Genomic DNA, 18,840 nt, shown 5'->3' with positions numbered 1-18,840 from the left:
CTCTGAGCCCCTTGTGTTTTCATGGCATTTCCTTTGATGTTGCTTCATGGCTCAGTAAAAATGGAGAAAGCTATGATTTCATTTTCCAGAATTTACAATATAAATTTGGATACGGTTCCACTGAACGCCACCATTTATTTGGCTGTCTGTATATCCAGTCATCAGTTTAGCCTCAAACTGAAAGAAAAGACAGATAAACATAATGTTTAATTAACTAAACTGCAGTCAGTCAATTTTACAAAAAAGACTCTTCTTCAATTGACAGCATTTATTACATGGCAGCTTGAAACGTTAAATTGTATTCAGCCTCTTTAAACAATACCCTTCAGATTAATGCCTAAGAATGAAACGCCAGGGCATACTTTAGATTTTCTTCAATGGGACTATGACAGCAGTGTGTAGAAATGTCCAAATGAATGTTGCTCAAGTTGCTACGCAACTATCATCCTCCGTCGAGCAGGACCGTGATGCATTCTGGGAGTATCCGTGTGATGCTGATTCAGGAGGAGAAGAGAAGAACGAGGAGGGTGGAAAATGGTGCAACAGCAACGGAGGAAAAAACTACTATGACCCGGCCAACGAAATAATGCGCCTATTCAAAGAATCCAGGACCGAGATCTTACTGGGGCGGCAAAAGAACAGGTCAGGATAACGTCACTCCTTTATTCAATTTGAACACCTCTATATGCTGTTCGCGGTATTACTGCATTTTTACGATTAGCTTATTTCTTGGCATCTTGTCAATGTTATTGCTAAAGAATAGCATGCTTAAATAACACTGTCAGGCACCGCAAACGCCCATCGGACACACCTTGCTATTTTTGAAGATGTTTTTATTTGGTGAATTATTGTACGGTACAGTTCAAATGGAAAGTGACAAGTACATTTCACGTGATGTTCAGGAAAAACTGAAAAATTAATAAATGGTACTCTTTTCAAAAACGATAATGAATAATTAATAGAAATGCATCATAATGCAGGTCGGTTATGACTCGTGTACTCTGGACATTATGGGAGTTGTAGTCTTCTGTTGTAAAATTATGATCCCATGGCAGTAGCTTTCAATGTGGAGAACGACATATCCCAATTTGCCACTTTCGCCTTTCTCGAGCAGCGGAATGTTTCCTTCTCGGATTGAGTGGCTGAGAATTTCACCAATCAGTGATCTTGTAAGGCGGGTCGGGAAACATAAGTCGTTGGCCATTGGACTAGAACACATTGAAGGGCGGGCCACAAGATCTTGAGGTGGATGTTGTTTCTTTGGAAACCACTGTCCTCGTGCGCCGCCTGTCGCGAGAAAGATGTTGGTGACTGGGTGTCATTCCAGCTGGAGTCAGAGCTGCAGTGCGGACAAAAAAATAAACGGTATGAGAGGATGGGAAGGCAATTTCGCGGAATGCCCCCATTAAAAAAATACTGTTTCGAAATAGACAGGCTTTTGGCTTAATTTGTTTGTTGAAACCATGCAGACCTAATTTGCAAATTACGTTAATTTATCTGAAATTCTTTTTTTTTTGGCTAGATGTCGAGGTAGGCTAATGTTGTCACGCAATGTATACCTTGCGAAGTAGGCTAGCTAGCACGTACAGTAGCACCTCTCGCTATCTAGCTAAGATAACTAGCTACCTGCCACACCAAGATGGCAAGTAACGTTACGTTAATTGAAAACGAGTTCGCTTTAGCATCTAATGCCTTTATTATAATAAAATAAAATAAAAACAAATATTTTGTATTGTCATTATCTAATATAAATAGCTGACTTCTTAAACGTTACCTGTGTTACAAGACCAAGCTAGTAGCTAGGTTAGCTAACGTATATTATAACTGCACCAGAAGAGCCTGCCTTCATTGAAGCCTTACGTTTTAATTCCAAGGTTGAGCATTTGACTATCTTGCTTGCTCAATTATTGACCAGTTCGTTAACGTATGCGTTACTGTCATTAGAGTACACTTAACTAAGTTAACGTTACACGATAGTAAAGTTACTTTGACATTTGCGGAATTTGATGGTTAGATAACAGCTGTCAGTGATGCAGCATGCAGAGTAACGTCTCAATATGTGCACAATGCAAAGGAATAATTCAGCGACTGTCTGGGAATGTGCGAATTCTGACGTTCTGTCGAGGAAAGGTCTGCAGTGTTGGAAAGCGGCACTAAGATTTCATTAAGAGGCCCTGCGAAATCCCAAATGAAGGTTAGCCGACTAATGGAGGATGGGAAGAAACGGCCGCACATTGTAGTCTCTGCGCAAGGTAAATAAAGAGATTGTATGAAATGTTTTTTTTTTTTTTTAACGTGTTGTGTTTATTGCGGATGCTACATCTATGCCTGGTGTTTTCTGTATCTGTGGATGTGCCACGTTGGATGAGTGTTTCGGGTGGGACGGCGTGAGGGTGGCAGGAGCATGATTAAAAATGAATGGCTTGAATCGCCGCCCTGCGCCCTGTCTGAAATTGTAAAGCAATTGATTCTATATTTATTGTAATATAGAATATAGTAATATTTCTATATATAGTACGTGCCCATGGAGATGTTATAGTTGATCCCCATTCAGAATGTTTAGGTTGTACTTGCATGAACTTGGATAATATTTAACTTAATACTTAAGCACTTAGGCTAACATTAGGTTTGAGCAGATAACTAGACTACTTTTGTCGTTCATTGTGTATAGAATGCACCAATCTTGATTGAATTGATAATAATAATATCTATTGATACAATGTTAAAACTATTTGAGTTCATTAGCAGGAGAGAACAATCTTCTTTGGTGCTTAATTCAGTGCTTAGTTCAGGTGCTTAATCTATCCTGTAAATATAGACTTTTTGTGTAAAGGTTAAAATGTGAAAACAGGTGTATGGTAAAGGTCTGCATTTCAGGTACCATATTAAGAAATTCCTCTGTTCGCTACTAATTTGGGATGCTTTCTTTGTTAGGCTTTCTCGAATAATTCTCTATTTCTTTATGTCAGTAGTATTAGTCTTCAACTGAGTAATGCATTCCAAAATCCACCAAAGTTATCACAGAATGTTACATTGCGAAGTGTCATATGCTTGCTTTATTAACATAGAATGGCAGCAATTTGCCATGGTTCCGCGGTGATCTCTATCCAATCCAAATTTGACCTCTGTAACTGGTTTTGAAAATCTTAATGTAATGGGACACAACTTTGTGGTACGCCATTGGATGAACTGTTTGTCCCCTGATGGTTCATTTTAATTGTGTTTTTAGAGGTTAAAGCTTGTCGTTCAGCTGTCAGCGATCAATCAACATGTTTAGTGTTTTCTAGTAGGCCTAAATAAATTACAGTCTTTTAGCAACTTTTGAATTTACAGCGTATGGATTTCATTATATAATCGTTTATTTCAGTAATTTTCCAGGTTTGTTTTCTGCCTTGGACCAGAGAAGCATTTTAGTGCTAAAATGTAACCTTCATATATCACTGATCTTAACATCAAGAATGCATCCTTGGCTTTTGTACTTGAGTAAGATTCAAGTTCATTAAAATCTACTAAATCTACTCATTAGACTGCATGCAACTATATTGCAGTGAGGAAAATCAACCAGAGCTTCATTGCCAATTTGGCATCCCTTCACAGAAAGTTTTGAAGCCAAATATTAAATTTGAAGTTACTTCCTTCTATTTGGTGACTTGTAGGCTGAGAAGGGAAGGATTTTGTTATCCACTGTGCCAAAGATTTGGGGAAAGATAGAGACAAATTAAGAGGCCTTTTAATACTGAGCGGTTAGGCTATGCCGTATGTAACTAAATATGGCTGATACTGTTCCTTTCTGTCTAAACTTCAGTATTTAGCCTCATATTATTTTTCTTACGATTGCTTTAAAGTCTAAAGGGATAAACCAGTGAATTAAGTAAAATGCTCCAAATGTAACTCGGTGCACATAGATAGTTTTTAGTTTCTTCACTTGTAATTATGAATCTGTTGAAATAGAACTGGTCTTTGCTCTTCACATTAGCTGCAATGTTGAGTGAACTGCTCTGACCTGTTATAGCAGTAAGATAAGCCATTTCTAGATCTTTGTATAGGAATATTATAATGAAATTATGGACCATATGCTTTGTTCAGTAGCATCATAGATTTTAATTGGCTGTACACTGTATTAACTCACATGTTTAATACCACATTAACAACAGTATTACTGATACTATTTTAAATGGCCTAATTATGAGGTTAGTCAGATTTGATCCATACTAGTATCCACAATCTCACAATAAGAACCCCCCTACCTCCACCCCTAATTTATGCTACGGTCCACCATAAAGTGTTTCAAAGGTCACCTAGAGGAAGTTTCCTGGAACGCTTAAAGTCTTGAACATTGCTTGCCGAATGACAGTGCTTTGCTGGACTATTTGGGGGTTAGCAATATCTCTGAAACCAAACGCCTCGACAGAAAGCAGATGCCACCCAGATATGTGAGACGCTCCATTTCCCTGAAGACGGTTGGATGCGTGATTATGGCAGGATGCGGAGGTCGACAGGTCCACTGGACTGCTGGTTAGAGGCACACCCATGTATTGCGCTTTGGCTGCCCTACAGCATGGGCTTATTTCTCTCTCGCTGGGTGCATTGCTTGGCCATTTTTCATTCTGTTTTCATAGCTGAGACTTGGGTTAAGTAGAAAGGTCAGGTTTATATTAATTGGCCGTGGTATCCCGCCAGAATCCCGCTCATGGCTGGGCCACTCTCAAATGTAGGCCTTCAGGTTCCTGCCAGACCATTTACTTCCCCTTACTTCTGGATCGGTTTTGGGTGAAAATGGAGGAAATTACAGTTTTTGTCCGACGCTCCTGCAGTGTAGTAATTTTTATTTTTTATTTTTGCAATTTTATTTTGCTTTTATTTTTCCAGGGAGTCCCATTAAGATTCAAAATGTATTTTCCAAGGGAGGCTTGGTCCGAAATGGCAGCCAATGTTGCGGAGCGAACACATAATGCGTTCGATAGAGTATAAATATAAGTAAAGTAGTATGAAGGACAATAAAAGCTCTTAAGTCGCCCTCTAAAAGGTTGGCCATGCGTAGTGATATGAGTTCTCTGTGTCCAGGCAGTTGAAACGTGAGACGTGCTGATGTTTCTTTGCTCCGATGACCCCGCAGATCAATGGCTCATGTGAGTTTGGAGCTGGCCGGCAGATGCAGTGCGTAGGGCCACGCCTCCAGGAAGACGCGAACATGAACGGGGCGGGGGAGCAGGTGGACATCCTCCCACCCAACTGCATGGTCAAGGACCGATGGAAAGTGGTGAGTCCCTCGGGCCGTCCGTCACCGCGGCGACACGCGCCTCACTTACGGCCTAAAGCGCATCAGATACAATCACAGAAATCATCAATCAAATCCATAACCGTCTGGGGTGAAGACTGAGACATGCTGTGGGGTTCTCATGGGGTCTTACAGTTTACTCTGGAGGTCTGTGTGTCTTATTGACTTCAATGCAGACATGGTGCTCAGAAGCATTACACCTCAGTTTGGTAGGCGAATCATGATTCAAACATCATTCTGATTTAGTGTCTGATGGTGTATGCTGCTTTGTCTGAAGTAAATTTGTCTGTGACCACGCCCATCTGAAGTGAATGTATCTCAGACCACGCCCATCTGAAGTAAAATTGCCTCTGACCACGCCCATCTGAAGTAAAATTGCCTCTCACCATGCCCATCTGAAGTAAAATTGTCTCAGACCACGCCCATCTGAAGTAAAATTGCCTCTCACCATGCCCATCTGAAGTAAAATTGTCTCAGACCACGCCCATCTGAAGTAAAATTGCCTCTGACCACGCCCATCTGAAGTAAAATTGTCTCAGACCACGCCCATCTGAAGTAAAATTGCCTCTGACCATGCCCATCTGAAGTAAAATTGTCTCAGACCACGCCCATCTGAAGTAAAATTGCCTCTGACCATGCCCATCTGAAGTAAAATTGTCTCAGACCACGCCCATCTGAAGTAAAATTGTCTCAGACCACGCCCATCTGAAGTAAATGTATCTCTGACCACGCCCGTCTGAAGTAAATGTATCTCTGACCATGCCCATCTGAAGTAAAATTGCCTCTGACCATGCCCATCTGAAGACAAATTGTCTCAGACCACGCCCATCTGAAGTAAATGTATCTCTGACCACGCCCATCTGAAGTACAATTGCCTCTGACCACGCCCATCTGGCGTATATATTGCCCACGCCCAGTCCTAGACAAAGACCTGCTGTGTGAAGAAAAATAAATGATGTAAAGTTGGGGGAATCACTGTGTTTGTAACCATGCCATTCCTTCGATAGCTAACCACTGCGACGTCCCTGTCAGAATGTGCTGGAAGGTCCCTCGCCCTCTGAGATAAGAGCAGAAAAGGCTTTGGCTTGGGCAAATTTAGCTGTCAAAAATAAGTTAGGAGTTTAATCTCTGGCGCCGGCGTGTCCTTTGGGAGGTGCGAGAGCGGTGGGATTAATGCGCGAGAGGGCTGGACCTTCACGATCGAGCGGTCAGCTGGAACCAACGCCTCTAACTGGCTGATCCATCGCCGCTGTCTTCACTGACAGAGAGGGGCTCGCTTCAGACACACACGCCGTGATGGAGTCGCACAGGGACACATGGATTATATAGCATTCGCGCTATTGAACTTATTAATGCCTTATTCTTTTTTTTTTTCTGCGTACATGAAATGCATAACTTAATAAAACTCAAAGATTTCAAGTGCGAACAGGTCCCAACCGATAGCCTGTTCCAACGGTGTAACATTGTATGTAAATTAGGGACTAGCTCGTTTGCAGCCAGGAGCCTGTGGCCCGGCAGATGAACCGCGCGTCTGATGCGTGGGAGGAGCGCATGGTTTTAACGTGCTAGCACAGCCAGACTGCAGCCACCTGACACGCCAGGCAGTGTTCTGTGAGGAGGGGCATACCCTCCCCTTAACCGCTCCTCTCTGGGCGTGGCTATGGAGGACATCCTCATGGTAAAACCTAACCCTCTCTGGGTGTGGCTGTGGGGAACATCCTCATAGTAAAACCTAACCCTCTCTGGGTGTGGCTGTGGGGAACATCCTCATTGTAAAACCTAACCCTCTCTGGGCGTGGCTATGGAGGACATCCTCATGGTAAAACCTAACCCTGTCTGGGCGTGGCTATGGAGGACATCCTCATGGTAAAACCTAACCCTCTCTGGGTGTGGCTGTGGGGAAGATCCTCATAGTAAAACCTAACCCTCTCTGGGCGTGGCTGTGGGGAAGATCCTCATAGTAAAACCTAACCCTCTCTGGTGCGTGGCTGTGGGGAAGATCCTCATTGTAAAACCTAACCCTCTCTGGGCGTGGCTGTGGGGAACATCCTCATAGTAAAACCTAACCCTCTCTGGGCGTGGCTGTGGGGAACATCCTCATAGTAAAACGTAACCCTCTCTGGGCGTGGCTGTGGGGAAGATTCTCAAAGTAAAACCTAACCCTCTCTGGGTCTGGCTGTGGATACTGGCCAATCACCCTGCGGGTCACCCTGTCATTAATCATTTTAATAATTTATTATTTAGCTTACCATTTTATCCACAGTTGATTAAACTAAGAACTGAACAATCCCCCCAGGAGCAATGTGGGGTTAAGGGCCTTGCTCAGGGGCTCAAGTGCGTCACAGATCCTATCGTGGCTACACCAACTTGCCGGGTCCCAGTCATGTTCATTAGCCACAAGGCTACAGGCTGTCATCAGTCAGTGTTAACTTCTCAGGTTTGGTTGTGGCCCAGTAATGCACCTTATCTGGATGTACCACCGAGGGGCTCGGTTTTTCATTTTTTATTTGTTCTCACGGTGTAAAGTCTACCTGCCAGGCGCTATAAATACCGCGCTGTGAGGCCCAGCGAACAGGCGGGGGGAATCCTCAGAAAGCGTGATGGCAGCCGCGCGCGGCCCAGACGGCGGGATTAGCCCGCGGAGCCGGCGGTTAGCGAGTCCTTCAGAGCGCCGCTGATTTCCTCTGTCACGCTCAGCTGAAGAAGATCGGCGGCGGGGGCTTCGGGGAGATCTACGAGGCCCTGGACCTGCTGACGCGCGAGAACGTGGCCCTGAAGGTGGAGTCGGCGCAGCAGCCCAAGCAGGTCCTCAAGATGGAGGTGGCCGTCCTGAAGAAACTGCAAGGTAGGCTAATCCCCCCCCCCCCCCCCCCCCCGGCGTGAAGGGCGCGAATACTACACACGCAGGGCGGGTCCGGGCCGCTGCTTCAGGGAGGGACCGTCTCGTGTTACAGGGGCCGGCCTGCGGGCCCAAGCGCTGAAACGCTGTGTCATTGCCCATCACTACCGCACCGCTTCTTTAAATAATGAAGCGCAGCAGGATTGTTTCTGCGCTCGTCTCTATAATCGACTCACGTCGTGGGTCTAGGGATATTTTCCCAGCCTTTTTTTATGTGCCCGTGTGTGTAAGTCTCCTCGTCAGTCGTAGATCAGCTGCTAAGTGGCCTAAATGTAATTTAAAGGGAAAGTGCTTCTTCTCTGTATTATCCTAATCTACTCATTTTGAGCTGAAGCTTTCAATTACACCAGGAAACATTAGCAGGCTCAACAGATGCTGTGATTGCATGAAACGATTAGAATACTGGGCTATTTACATTGCCACGTTTTTTAAATTTACAAATCAGTTGTCCTATTGCACCCAATGTCACTGTGACAGAAATGTCTTGCTTGGTCACTATTTGAGAGAATTGAATAGGCGTGCAATGGTGTCTGACAGCAGCCCTTTGTACTTTATAGAGAACGTGTCTGCTCAGATTGAGCTTCTGGTTCCCGTCTGTTTCTTCTCCTCTCTCTGCTCTTTTTTATCCATCTTTCTCTCTGCCCACCTTTTCTCCCTTTCTGTCCTGTGCCCCAGCAGAAACCTCTCTAAGTGTACCCAGTTAACGCATAAAGTTCTCATAATTTTGCTGCAATGTAGTGTCAATGTTAAAACAGTAGGAACTGTTCTCAGTAACATTGTGAGGGCATTTTGTGTTCGCTGGGTTGGGTCGGCAGACGTCTCTGAGACAGCAACTTTGCGAGGTTGCAGGGATCCAAAATCATCTCTCTCTCTCTCTCTCTCTCTCTCTCTCTTTCTGTCTCTCTCTCTTGCCCTCTCCCCCCTCTCTCTCTCCCTCTCTTTCACTCTCTTTCTCTCTTTATTTATCTCTGTCTCCCCCTCTCTCTCTGTCTCTCTCTCTGTCTCTCCCCCCTCTCTCTGTCTCTGTCTCTCTCTCCCCTCTCTCTCTCTCTCTCTCTCTGTCTCCGTCTTTCTATCTCTATCTCTGTCTCTCCCTCTCCCTCTCTCTCTCTATCTCCCTCTCTCTCTCTCTTTCCCTCCCTCTCTCTCTCTCTCTCTCTCTCTCACTGTGCGCGGTGCTTCCTAACACATCGGTGGGTGGGGTTTGTCGCGCTAGCACAGGGAATGCTAATCTCCGCGGAGCGTGCTGGCACGTCCTGCAGATCCGCCTGACACTGGCTGTCAGGGAAACACAGGGGGGCGGGGAGGGCCTGTCTGCTTCCTCCTGCTTTAATTGGGTTACACTCTGAAGAGTGAATATTGTGATCGTTCCGCTAATCGCTACACTATGAGCATAATGACCCGCGCCAACTGAGGCAGGTACTTTCGTTTGTCTTTTGATTCGGTCCCGAGAGGATTCAGTGTTATATCAATGCACCTGCTCGGTGCAGTGGAGACAAAGAAAAGACAACTGCATTATGGAAGTCAATGGTTACCAATTCACCGGTTTAGGGTGGCACAGTGGTGCAGTGGATAGCACAGTCAGCAGCAAGAAGGTCCTGGGTTTGAATGCCGGACGGTTCTTTTCTGTGTGGAGTTTGCATGTTCTCCGTGTGGGGTTCCTCCCACAGTCCACAGACATGCATGTTAGGTCAATTGGAGAGTCTAAATTGCCCCTAGGTATGAGTGTGTGAGTGAATGGTGTCTGTGCCCTGTGATAGATTAGGGACCTCTCCAAGGTGTATGCCTGTGTCCTGCCCAATGCGCACTGGGATAGGCTCCAGCACCCCCCACGACCCTGAACTGACCATGTATAAGAGGGTTAGATAATGGATGGATGAAATTCATGAAATTCACCAGTTTAAAGGGTTTGTTATTCAGTCACCTTGTCCGTGAAATGGGAGATTACAGTTTGAGAGAATGGTTTTCCACAGTCTCTATGCTTCTGTTTTTGCCAGAATTAGCAGTTAATTGTTTTCTGTGTCGCTCTTCATTTTGTTGGAACTTGGTGCAGTAAAAGTGGCTACACTCATTTTACCCGTGGTTCATTTCTGCCCGATTCTTCTCTCACCAATTTGGAATTCCCAAAAGGAGTGAGTGAGTAAATGTGAGTGAGTATGATAGTACTCACTCAGCGTGGCTTGAGGAGGGTGCGGACAAGCTGTTCTCCAGAGGAGGCCCGTCCACGCGCTAGAGCAGGGTCCCGCAGGACCAGCCCAGTAGCTCTACAGCTGTCAGCCTAGGAGGAGTTCACACTGCGCTGGGCCTGCGTTTCTCCCTCTAATCATCTGCCTCTGAGTGAGAACGAATACTAAACAGAGCTGTGACTCTGAAGCCATGCTGTTAATAAGGTACATTGTCTCAGCCTCATAGTGGCTTCCTTGACTGTCATTAGCACAACTCTGGTAATGCAATCATGTTCACAAACACTAGATTCTGAAAGCTCTCTTATACCTGCACTAAGGAAGCAAATTAACACCCCTGACGTATCAGGAACACCTGTGAAGCCATTTGTCCCAAGTATTGCGGTGCCCTGAAATGGGTAGACTAAAAGGCCTGTAATTCCTACACTCAGATGAAATCTGACAGTCGACACGTTAGCCTCATATTCATTAATTAATCTCAAATTCACTGTGCTGCAGACAGGGATTGCGTCACTGTCCAAATGCTTATGGACTGCACTGTAAGCTGCAGACAAAAGACAGCCAGCACTGCCTCTGTGGTTGGCTGCCTCTCTCATCAGGGAAACGTTTGATACCAATGAACTGACGCACAAGCTTGCATTAAGCACTCTGGAAGTCAGCTGAGGTCCCGGTAAACCCATGGAACCTCTTGATAATACAGCACACTGCGTTAATGCATGCAGCTCTGCAGTAGTTTTCCTAGCTGCGGATATTCCTGTGCCAGAGAGATCCATTTGTTTGTGCTCTTAGCCTGGAGCTGCTTCGCTCCGTCTGCCTGGCACTGATGCATCCAAACCCATATGTTCACTGAGCCTTAATGCTTGCAGTATGTTTCTTAACCCTTTAAGGTGTCATGTGAATATGTCATTAGAACATTTGTACCTAATGTTGATGTCACAATCACTACGGGTATTTGAAACCAATGGAGTTCTAGAACGCTGCCTTGGAATTAAAAATATATATATTCCTAAATATTCTTCAAAGGGTTAATGTGCCAAAATGTTTGCTTGCTTTGCTTAACACAACAGATCCCTTTTCTATAATAGTTTTCAGATATGCAGTATATTTCCTGGGCCTCATATAGTCTTGTCCTCAAGGAAAATTGATACATATCAGCTGCTGGAAAATTATATGATGAACCCGGAGATGTAGATTTGTCAGCCAGATGTTATGAATGGAGTCATCCCATGATTTTAAAAGCTGGACACTACATTCTATAATGAAGATTTTCTTTTCATAACATATCTATGTGGTCATTTAGTGTATTCCTGTAGTGTAGGCATTATGTAGTGATACAGGAAGCCATATTATGACGGTAGCAGAAACTCAGAAGGCCTGCTTTTCCAGGACACCGTAAGAGGAAAGGTCACTGTCAGGGAATGCGTGAAAGTAGGCAGGTTTTAACAATGCACTGCGTGGTCCAAAGCTCACAAAGCTTCACTGATGTGTCAAATATGACTGTAACGGCCAGGAATAACGTCGACAGGCCACTCTTTGAGAAGAAGCGTGACTCATCTGGCCTGAGAATCCTCACAGTCATCCCATGTTCATCCTTCAGGGATGTGCGTAAACCATCCACTCATTTTCACCCATGAAGCTCATGTTACTAAGTTTACTGCACAGACTCGCTTTGATTTCCTGTTTGATGTTTTTGTCTTTTTTCCCCAAAAAAGTAAGAAAAATAGGACTTTAACTCTAGATATAAGACTAAAATACTTGTTGAGATTGACTTATGTTTTGTTTTTGCTGTGTATCAGTAGACTGAGACTGTAGACTGAGACTAGACATTTTTCTGCTCCAATATGTAGAGTAGGTTTATTTCTCTTGTTAATACCAGCGGAAAGAAATTAGATCAAGACCACATGTACCCTGGTATTAGACCCAAATTATACAATGCCATAGAAAAAGCTTTTTTATGGCCATGCTGCAAGCTCAGATGGGGCATATTTTAGTCATGAGAGAATAAGAATTTCCTCTTATTCTTTCTTATTCTTTCATTCCTAAAAGGGCAGTATTTCCAAGACGAAAGCATTTTGTTATATGAATTGATGTCAGAAGACCCAATAGTCCATTTTTAAACCTCATTATTTTACTCAAATCTTGGTCTGCGGGATAAAATGCTTGCAACGCCAACAGCAAAGCTTCAGCACACCTCCCCTAATGCCATCCCACCCACTACCTTAGGGAAAGGACATCCTGCTCGGCCAAATCCATCAAACCGAAATGAAAAAGCAGCTTCAAGGTCAGCTATATTCTCTGCACTGACACGCCGGGCTGAAAAGTTCTGAACATGTATCAGAGGGATCCTCTGAGGGAATATCACATTTTCAGAGCACTCGTTTTTTTGTGGATTAGATTCCTGTCCAGGACTTTGAGCTTTGGATTTGAAGGTTTCTATTGTTCATTAGGTGTGTGTTGTGGCAGTAATCTAAGGACACCGCTATGTCAGTCACTCTGGACAGGAGTGTGTGCTACCTGAATGTAAATGTAAGGCAAGTCCGGGCTGAGGTGGTTTTCATGACATTTTTCACCTTTGCAGATGTCGTGCTCTGTAAAACCAGCCTATTGATTGGTCACCAACTTCTCACAGATATTGGAGATGTTGACTTGAACTATGAGAGCTTGAGGTAAGGAAGACAGGATAATGACAAGTAGCCCAGGGTGTATACAGATGTACACATTGGCTACATAATAAACAGAATTCGAGTTCCTCCCACCGACATCATTACGTCCTAGGAGTGTGATATTTTCAACAGGATAAATCGTGATCTAAATCAGGTGTTTGTATTATCATAAAGTAGATAGCAGGTGAATTTCTTCTTTAAGATTTTGCACACCTCGGTTGCTCTGTATGTTGCAGTTGACATTTCTGTGAAGCTGGGCTCCCACAGTTTGTTATAAAAGAATGAAAGCTGCATCTATTTGAAGCAGGAAGTTAGTTGGCCGCCCCACTCGCTTTTTCCATTTTTCACTGATGTCTGTAATGTTGTTAGGACAGGATTGTGAATAATGTGGCTCTTATGAACATGGAGGTCCCCGGAGGCCCATTTTGCCCGTTTTGAAGGCCTGCATTTTGAGCAGATGCAGAAATCGACCAGAAACACTTTGCCATGTTCTGCTCCACGTAGCCCAGGGTGAAATGCAGCCTGAAATGTCAGGAACAGGAGTCAGGTCCAATGGTGCACAAGCATTAATGTCCTTCAGATCAGTTACAATTACACCTTCTTCACAGAGGCCTAGCAACAGGGCGTCTCCCTTTCATGTGGGTTCTGTCTCGGGTCCTCCCAGAACCCATCCAGCTCTGAGAGCTTGAGCTGAAAGCCTCCCTGTGTGCCCTTTCATCCAAGTGACAGGCCTCTGGGCTCCTCAAGACTGCTCAACTCCTCAGAAGAGAAGGACAGCCAGTTTCTAAGGTTTCAAGGAAAGAGAGTTCTATATGGTTATTATATGTTATATGGTTTTATATATTATATGTAAGTCACAGGAAAAGAGTTGGAGAAGATGAGATCAGGCACCACACCAACGCAAAACCTCTGCACAAAAATTAAATTTAAATGTTTATTTCCATCAACCCAAAAGTTGATGAAAACAATGTGTACACCACACAGCTGTTCACTGAGTAGAGAACAAATGAATCATTTCTACCCTTGACAAAAAGTGATCAATTACTATGTTTCCTGCGCTGCTTGGGTTGTGGACACAAAAAATGCATTTTTGGGGGGATTGCAGCTTGAACCTGAACAGAATGTTGCTGACAAATGCATTTGTGATCATTTTTACTTGAATAATTCTAACCTGCAAAATTGTATATGAAGCACATACTGTACGTACATTCATAAATTACAATAACGAGGAAGGATAAATCTGACATAAAAATGACATATAGGTAAAATGATCCTTTCAATTAATACTTTTACCCCCCAAGACGTAGTAGTGTGTTGAGTAGAATGTTCCCGCAAAATTTTCTTCCTCTGCCCTTGTAAATGCTGAACATGGTCTTGCATCCAGCATCTAATACCGCATGATTACATTACATTACATTACATTACATTATTGGCATTTGGCAGACGCTCTTATCCAGAGCGACGTACAACAAAGTGCATACCCATAACCAGGGATAAGTTCGCTGAAAGACCCTAGAGGTAAGTACAATTTCAACTGCTACCTGTACAACAAAGATAAGGACAAGGGCCATTTTTTTTTTTTTTTTTTTTTTTGAACAAACAAACAAACAGAGCAAAAGTCACCAAAGTTAACTATCCAAACACTGCTTACCTAGCCAACTAAAATACTGATACACAAGTCACAGAGACAACAATTAAGGTTCACAGGGAGGTAGGGAGGGATGGGGAGAGGTGCTGTTTGAAGAGGTGTGTCTTCAGCTTGCGCTTGAAGGTGGGGAGGGATTCTATAGTTCTGACCTCAACGGGGAGTTCGTTCCACCACCGTGGAGCCAGAACAGACAGTAGTCGTGAGCGTGAGGTGGAGGTTCTGAGAGGGGGAGGTGCCAAGCGGCCTGTGGAGGCTGAACGAAGAGGTCTGGCAGGGGTGTAGGGTCTGATGATTTTTTGCAGATAAGCTGGGGAAGACCCTTTAACTGCTTGGAAGGCTAGCACCAATGTTTTGAATTTGATGCGAGCCATGACAGGCAGCCAGTGGAGGGAAGTAAGCAGGGGGGTGACGTGTGAGTATTTGGGAAGGTTGAAGACCAGACGAGCTGCTGCATTCTGGATGAGTTGGAGGGGTCTGATGGCAGACGCTGGGAGGCCAGCCAAGAGGGAATTGCAGTAGTCCAGGCGGGACAGAACCATCGCTTGGACCAGGAGCTGGGTCGAGTAGGGGGTGAGAAAGGGGCGGATTCTCCGTATGTTGTATAGGAAGAACCTGCAAGACCGGGTCACCGCCGCAATGTTCTCGGAAAGGGACAGTCTGCTGTCCATCACCACGCCGAGGTTCCTTGCACTGGGTGACGGCGTGAGTGTGGTATCCCCGAGGGAAATGGAGAGATCCAGATGGGGAGAGGTATTAGCAGGGATGAATATCATTTCAGTTTTACCTGGGTTGAGCTTTAGATGGTGGTTGTCCATCCAGCTCTGGATGTCCCTCAGGCAAGCAGAGATACGGGCTGAAACCTGCGTATCAGACGGCGGGAACGAGACGAAGAGTTGGGTATCGTCCGCATAGCAGTGGTAGGATAGCCCATGTGCAGTGATCACAGGGCCAAGGGAGCGAGTGTAGAGAGAAAAAAGAAGCGGGCCAAGGACTGAGCCCTGGGGAATTATTATGATTATTATGGTAATTCGAAAAGGGGTGACTGCATTGTTTTTCAAAGGCATATTTAGACTCTCTAGTAATGGAATTATTTTCCATAATTTAAGCTGAAATATCTCTGGTCCATCTGGCCTGAGGGTGCTGGGCTGGCCGTCTTCTGGTTTTAGAGTCTGGCGTGTGGCCCACAGGGCAGTGCCCGCCTGCGTTATGTGCACGGTGGGATACAGTCATCAGAACCAGGCTGTGTCCCAGAGCAATCAGCCTGGGAGTCCGGGCCAAGGGCTACGTCATGCAGTTTGGCAAACACGTTAGAAATACTAGAGAATTCACCTTCACCTAATATAAACGTCCATTTAATTAGTCAATGTTCGAGTAGTGGGCATTTGTGAATGACATTACATGAAAGATGAAGAAAATTTTTCCTCACTGCTTGCTTTGCAGTTTAACCAGTCACTACTGTATGTTGTAATTTGGCACTAACAGCAAAATCAGAGTGCAAAATGCAAATGTGTGGGTAACTGCATTTGCATTCATTCAACGCTGCCTTCATATTTTGGTGCAGATGGCTAGGTGGGGATTCTCACCTCCCGTCGTTCATGAATATAAACATGACTGCCCTTTCAGTTGAAAGCAGTGTGTAATATGTCATAGTTTTTCTTTTTTTAAATTAATTTTAACCCCATTTCATGTTTACCCATATTGGAATGCCTAATTTATTTGTCTTTGCACTAATCGCTTCAGCCTCTCCTGTCAGTTCTAGAGAACACAGGCAAACACACACTTGTCCACTAAACATGCAGTTTCCATCCTCTGGTTCTTCTCACTCACCAGTTCATCTCTTACACACGTTGGGTTGGAGGAGGATAGCTCATGTTTTGCTTGTACTTGTCCCACTGGTTGAGCTGTCCCTCACTAGGCAACAGTGCTGCCAAGTACACACTGTCTTATAGGGCTGCCAGCCATGGCTGTCATTGGTGCAGTACAGATTCTAAACCAGCCCACAAGGCCAATCTATATACGTAATTAACACCTTAGCGAACGTGGGCTCATTAACTACATGTGCTCCTAAAGAAAATCCTACTGAAAAAAGCTTATTTTTTGAACAATGAGCATTTCCTTGCCAGTCTCTGTTCTTGAGTTTCCTGTTGGCTGAATCTAATTTCATGCTTGTCTCTTGTGCACTGAACTCCCAGACAGACATTGACATTGTAAACATCATTGCCTGCTCTAGTGTCCACCTAAATTCTGGAATATGCTTTACAAATAAACCATCTTCTGAGTAATGCAGTGATTCAAGCCAGCCCGTGCTTTGTCCTATAACATAATACTATTGTAATGCAGCAGCTGGATTGCAGGAAATGAATGTGGTGCCACCATGACACAAGATGGAGTTTGCGTATTCTCCCCACGTGGGTTTCCTCCGGGAACTCCACTGTCCTCCCACACTGAATTGCATGCATGTCAGGTTAGGTATTCTCCTGCCGCTGCCCTTGACCGAGGCACTGGCCTCAGAACTGGAGTTGGTCCCCTGGGCACTGCACTGTGGCTGCCCACTGCTCCTAAGTAGCTAGGATGGGTTAAATGCAGAGGACAAATGACTCCGTGGGGTTCATTTATGTCTATGGTTTTTGCTAATTCTAACTGGCCTTTTCAGACACTAGAGGCAGGGCACCTAGGGACAATTCTGCTGTTGCTGCACTGATAAAGTATCCCTATATCATGTCACAGGGTGCTTAGATAATTACATTAAAATACCAATGCAAAATGATTTATATTGCCCTGCTGCCAAAATCTGAAGCCAGAACAAGCTGCCCAACTAACACAATGTCATGTTCCTAGATGCCACTATATTGCAGCAGAATTGCAAGAACGTTTTGTTAGCTGAGAGCATGCTCTTTACTGAGTTGCTGAGCTCATGCACTTTTTTACATTTTTTTTTCCTGAATTTGGAATGGCTAGTCATACTTTTGCTGCTAAGCACATTATATTTTTTAGTTGACAATTCGGGAGAGCACAGACGACCCTGCTGTTCTCCGAAGCCTGTGATGTCAGCCACTACTTCTCATCACAACACAGTTCATAATTTGGCTGCATAGAAACATGAGGTGATGGAGGACATGTTCATGTGCTGCTCCAAAGTCTTAAACAGTGGACACCAAACCTCTTCCTGGAGATCTACCTATCTATAGTTTTTCACTCCCACCTTAACAAAGCACACCTCAAACGGCTTCAGATCTCATTGAGCTGCTAATTAGTAGAATCAGGTGTGTCAAATTCGGGTTGAAATGAAAATGTCCAGGAACAGGGTTGGTGACCCCTGGTCTAAAAGATCAACCTGGAGGTGTCTGGACGAACAGCAGGGGGATACTGGAACCCCCGGGCTGCCCAACCCTGTTCCTGCAGATCTACTGTCCTGTAGGTTTCCATTCCAACCCCAACAAAGCACACCTCATTCAACTGCTATAGCAGGGTGGCCCAACCCTGTTCTTGGAGAGCTACCATCCTGTCGGTTTCCACTCCAACCCCAACAAAGCACACCTCTTTCAACAGCTAGAGTAGGGCTGCCCAACCCTGTTCTTGGAAATCTACCATCCTGTAGGTTTCCACTCCAACCCCAACAAAGCACACCTCATTCAACAGCTAGAGCAGGGCTGTCCAACCCTGTTCTTGGAGATCTACCAACCTGTAGGTTTCCACTCCAACCCCAACAAAGCACACCTCATTCAACAGCTAGAGCAGGGCTGTCCAACCCTGTTCTTGGGGATCTACCATCCTGTAGGTTTCCACTCCAACCCTAACAAAGCGCACCTTACTCAACACCTAGAGATCTCAGTGAGGTGTCAGTCAATAGGTGACGTGAGTAAATAGCTCATAGCAGGTGAATAAAGTTGGAATAAAAGTAAAACCTACAGGATGGAAGATCTCCAGGAACAGGGCTGGGCAGGCCTGCAGTAGCCAGACTGACGCCGGAGCTCTGTTGGGCTTCTGGCCACAGTCAGTGGTCTGAAGTCTTGAAGTAAATAAAGGGGTGTGCAAATATACTTTCACCCACATTGATCTTTTCCTTTTTAAGAGGGTACACAGCTGACTCCTGTAATGATTCCTTCAGAAATGGCTGTGATGTTCTGTGAGTCTTGGAGGGGATTTGTCAGGCGGAAATGCCCCTGTCC

The 18,840-nt window shown here is 44.7% G+C and overlaps 1 protein-coding gene across 1 annotated transcript in view; it reads left to right on the top strand.

Annotated features, from left to right (window-relative positions):
* The first annotated feature begins 2,145 nt into the window (after nucleotides 1-2,145).
* Nucleotides 2,146-18,840, top strand: part of ttbk1b (tau tubulin kinase 1b) — a 54,518-nt gene continuing 37,823 nt past the window's right edge. Inside the window, exons 1-3 of the mRNA XM_061228756.1 lie at nucleotides 2,146-2,252; nucleotides 5,117-5,260; nucleotides 7,976-8,123. Of these exons, the coding sequence (XP_061084740.1) occupies nucleotides 5,153-5,260; nucleotides 7,976-8,123 (256 nt within the window). The 5' untranslated portion in view covers nucleotides 2,146-2,252; nucleotides 5,117-5,152. The remainder of the gene's footprint in view (nucleotides 2,253-5,116; nucleotides 5,261-7,975; nucleotides 8,124-18,840) is intronic.

This window comes from Conger conger, chromosome 18 (genome assembly GCF_963514075.1).
Source record: "Conger conger chromosome 18, fConCon1.1, whole genome shotgun sequence".
Lineage (NCBI taxonomy): Eukaryota > Metazoa > Chordata > Actinopteri > Anguilliformes > Congridae > Conger > Conger conger.
Note: the sequence above shows the minus strand (reverse complement) of the source record. Positions and strands in the feature narration are given on the sequence as shown.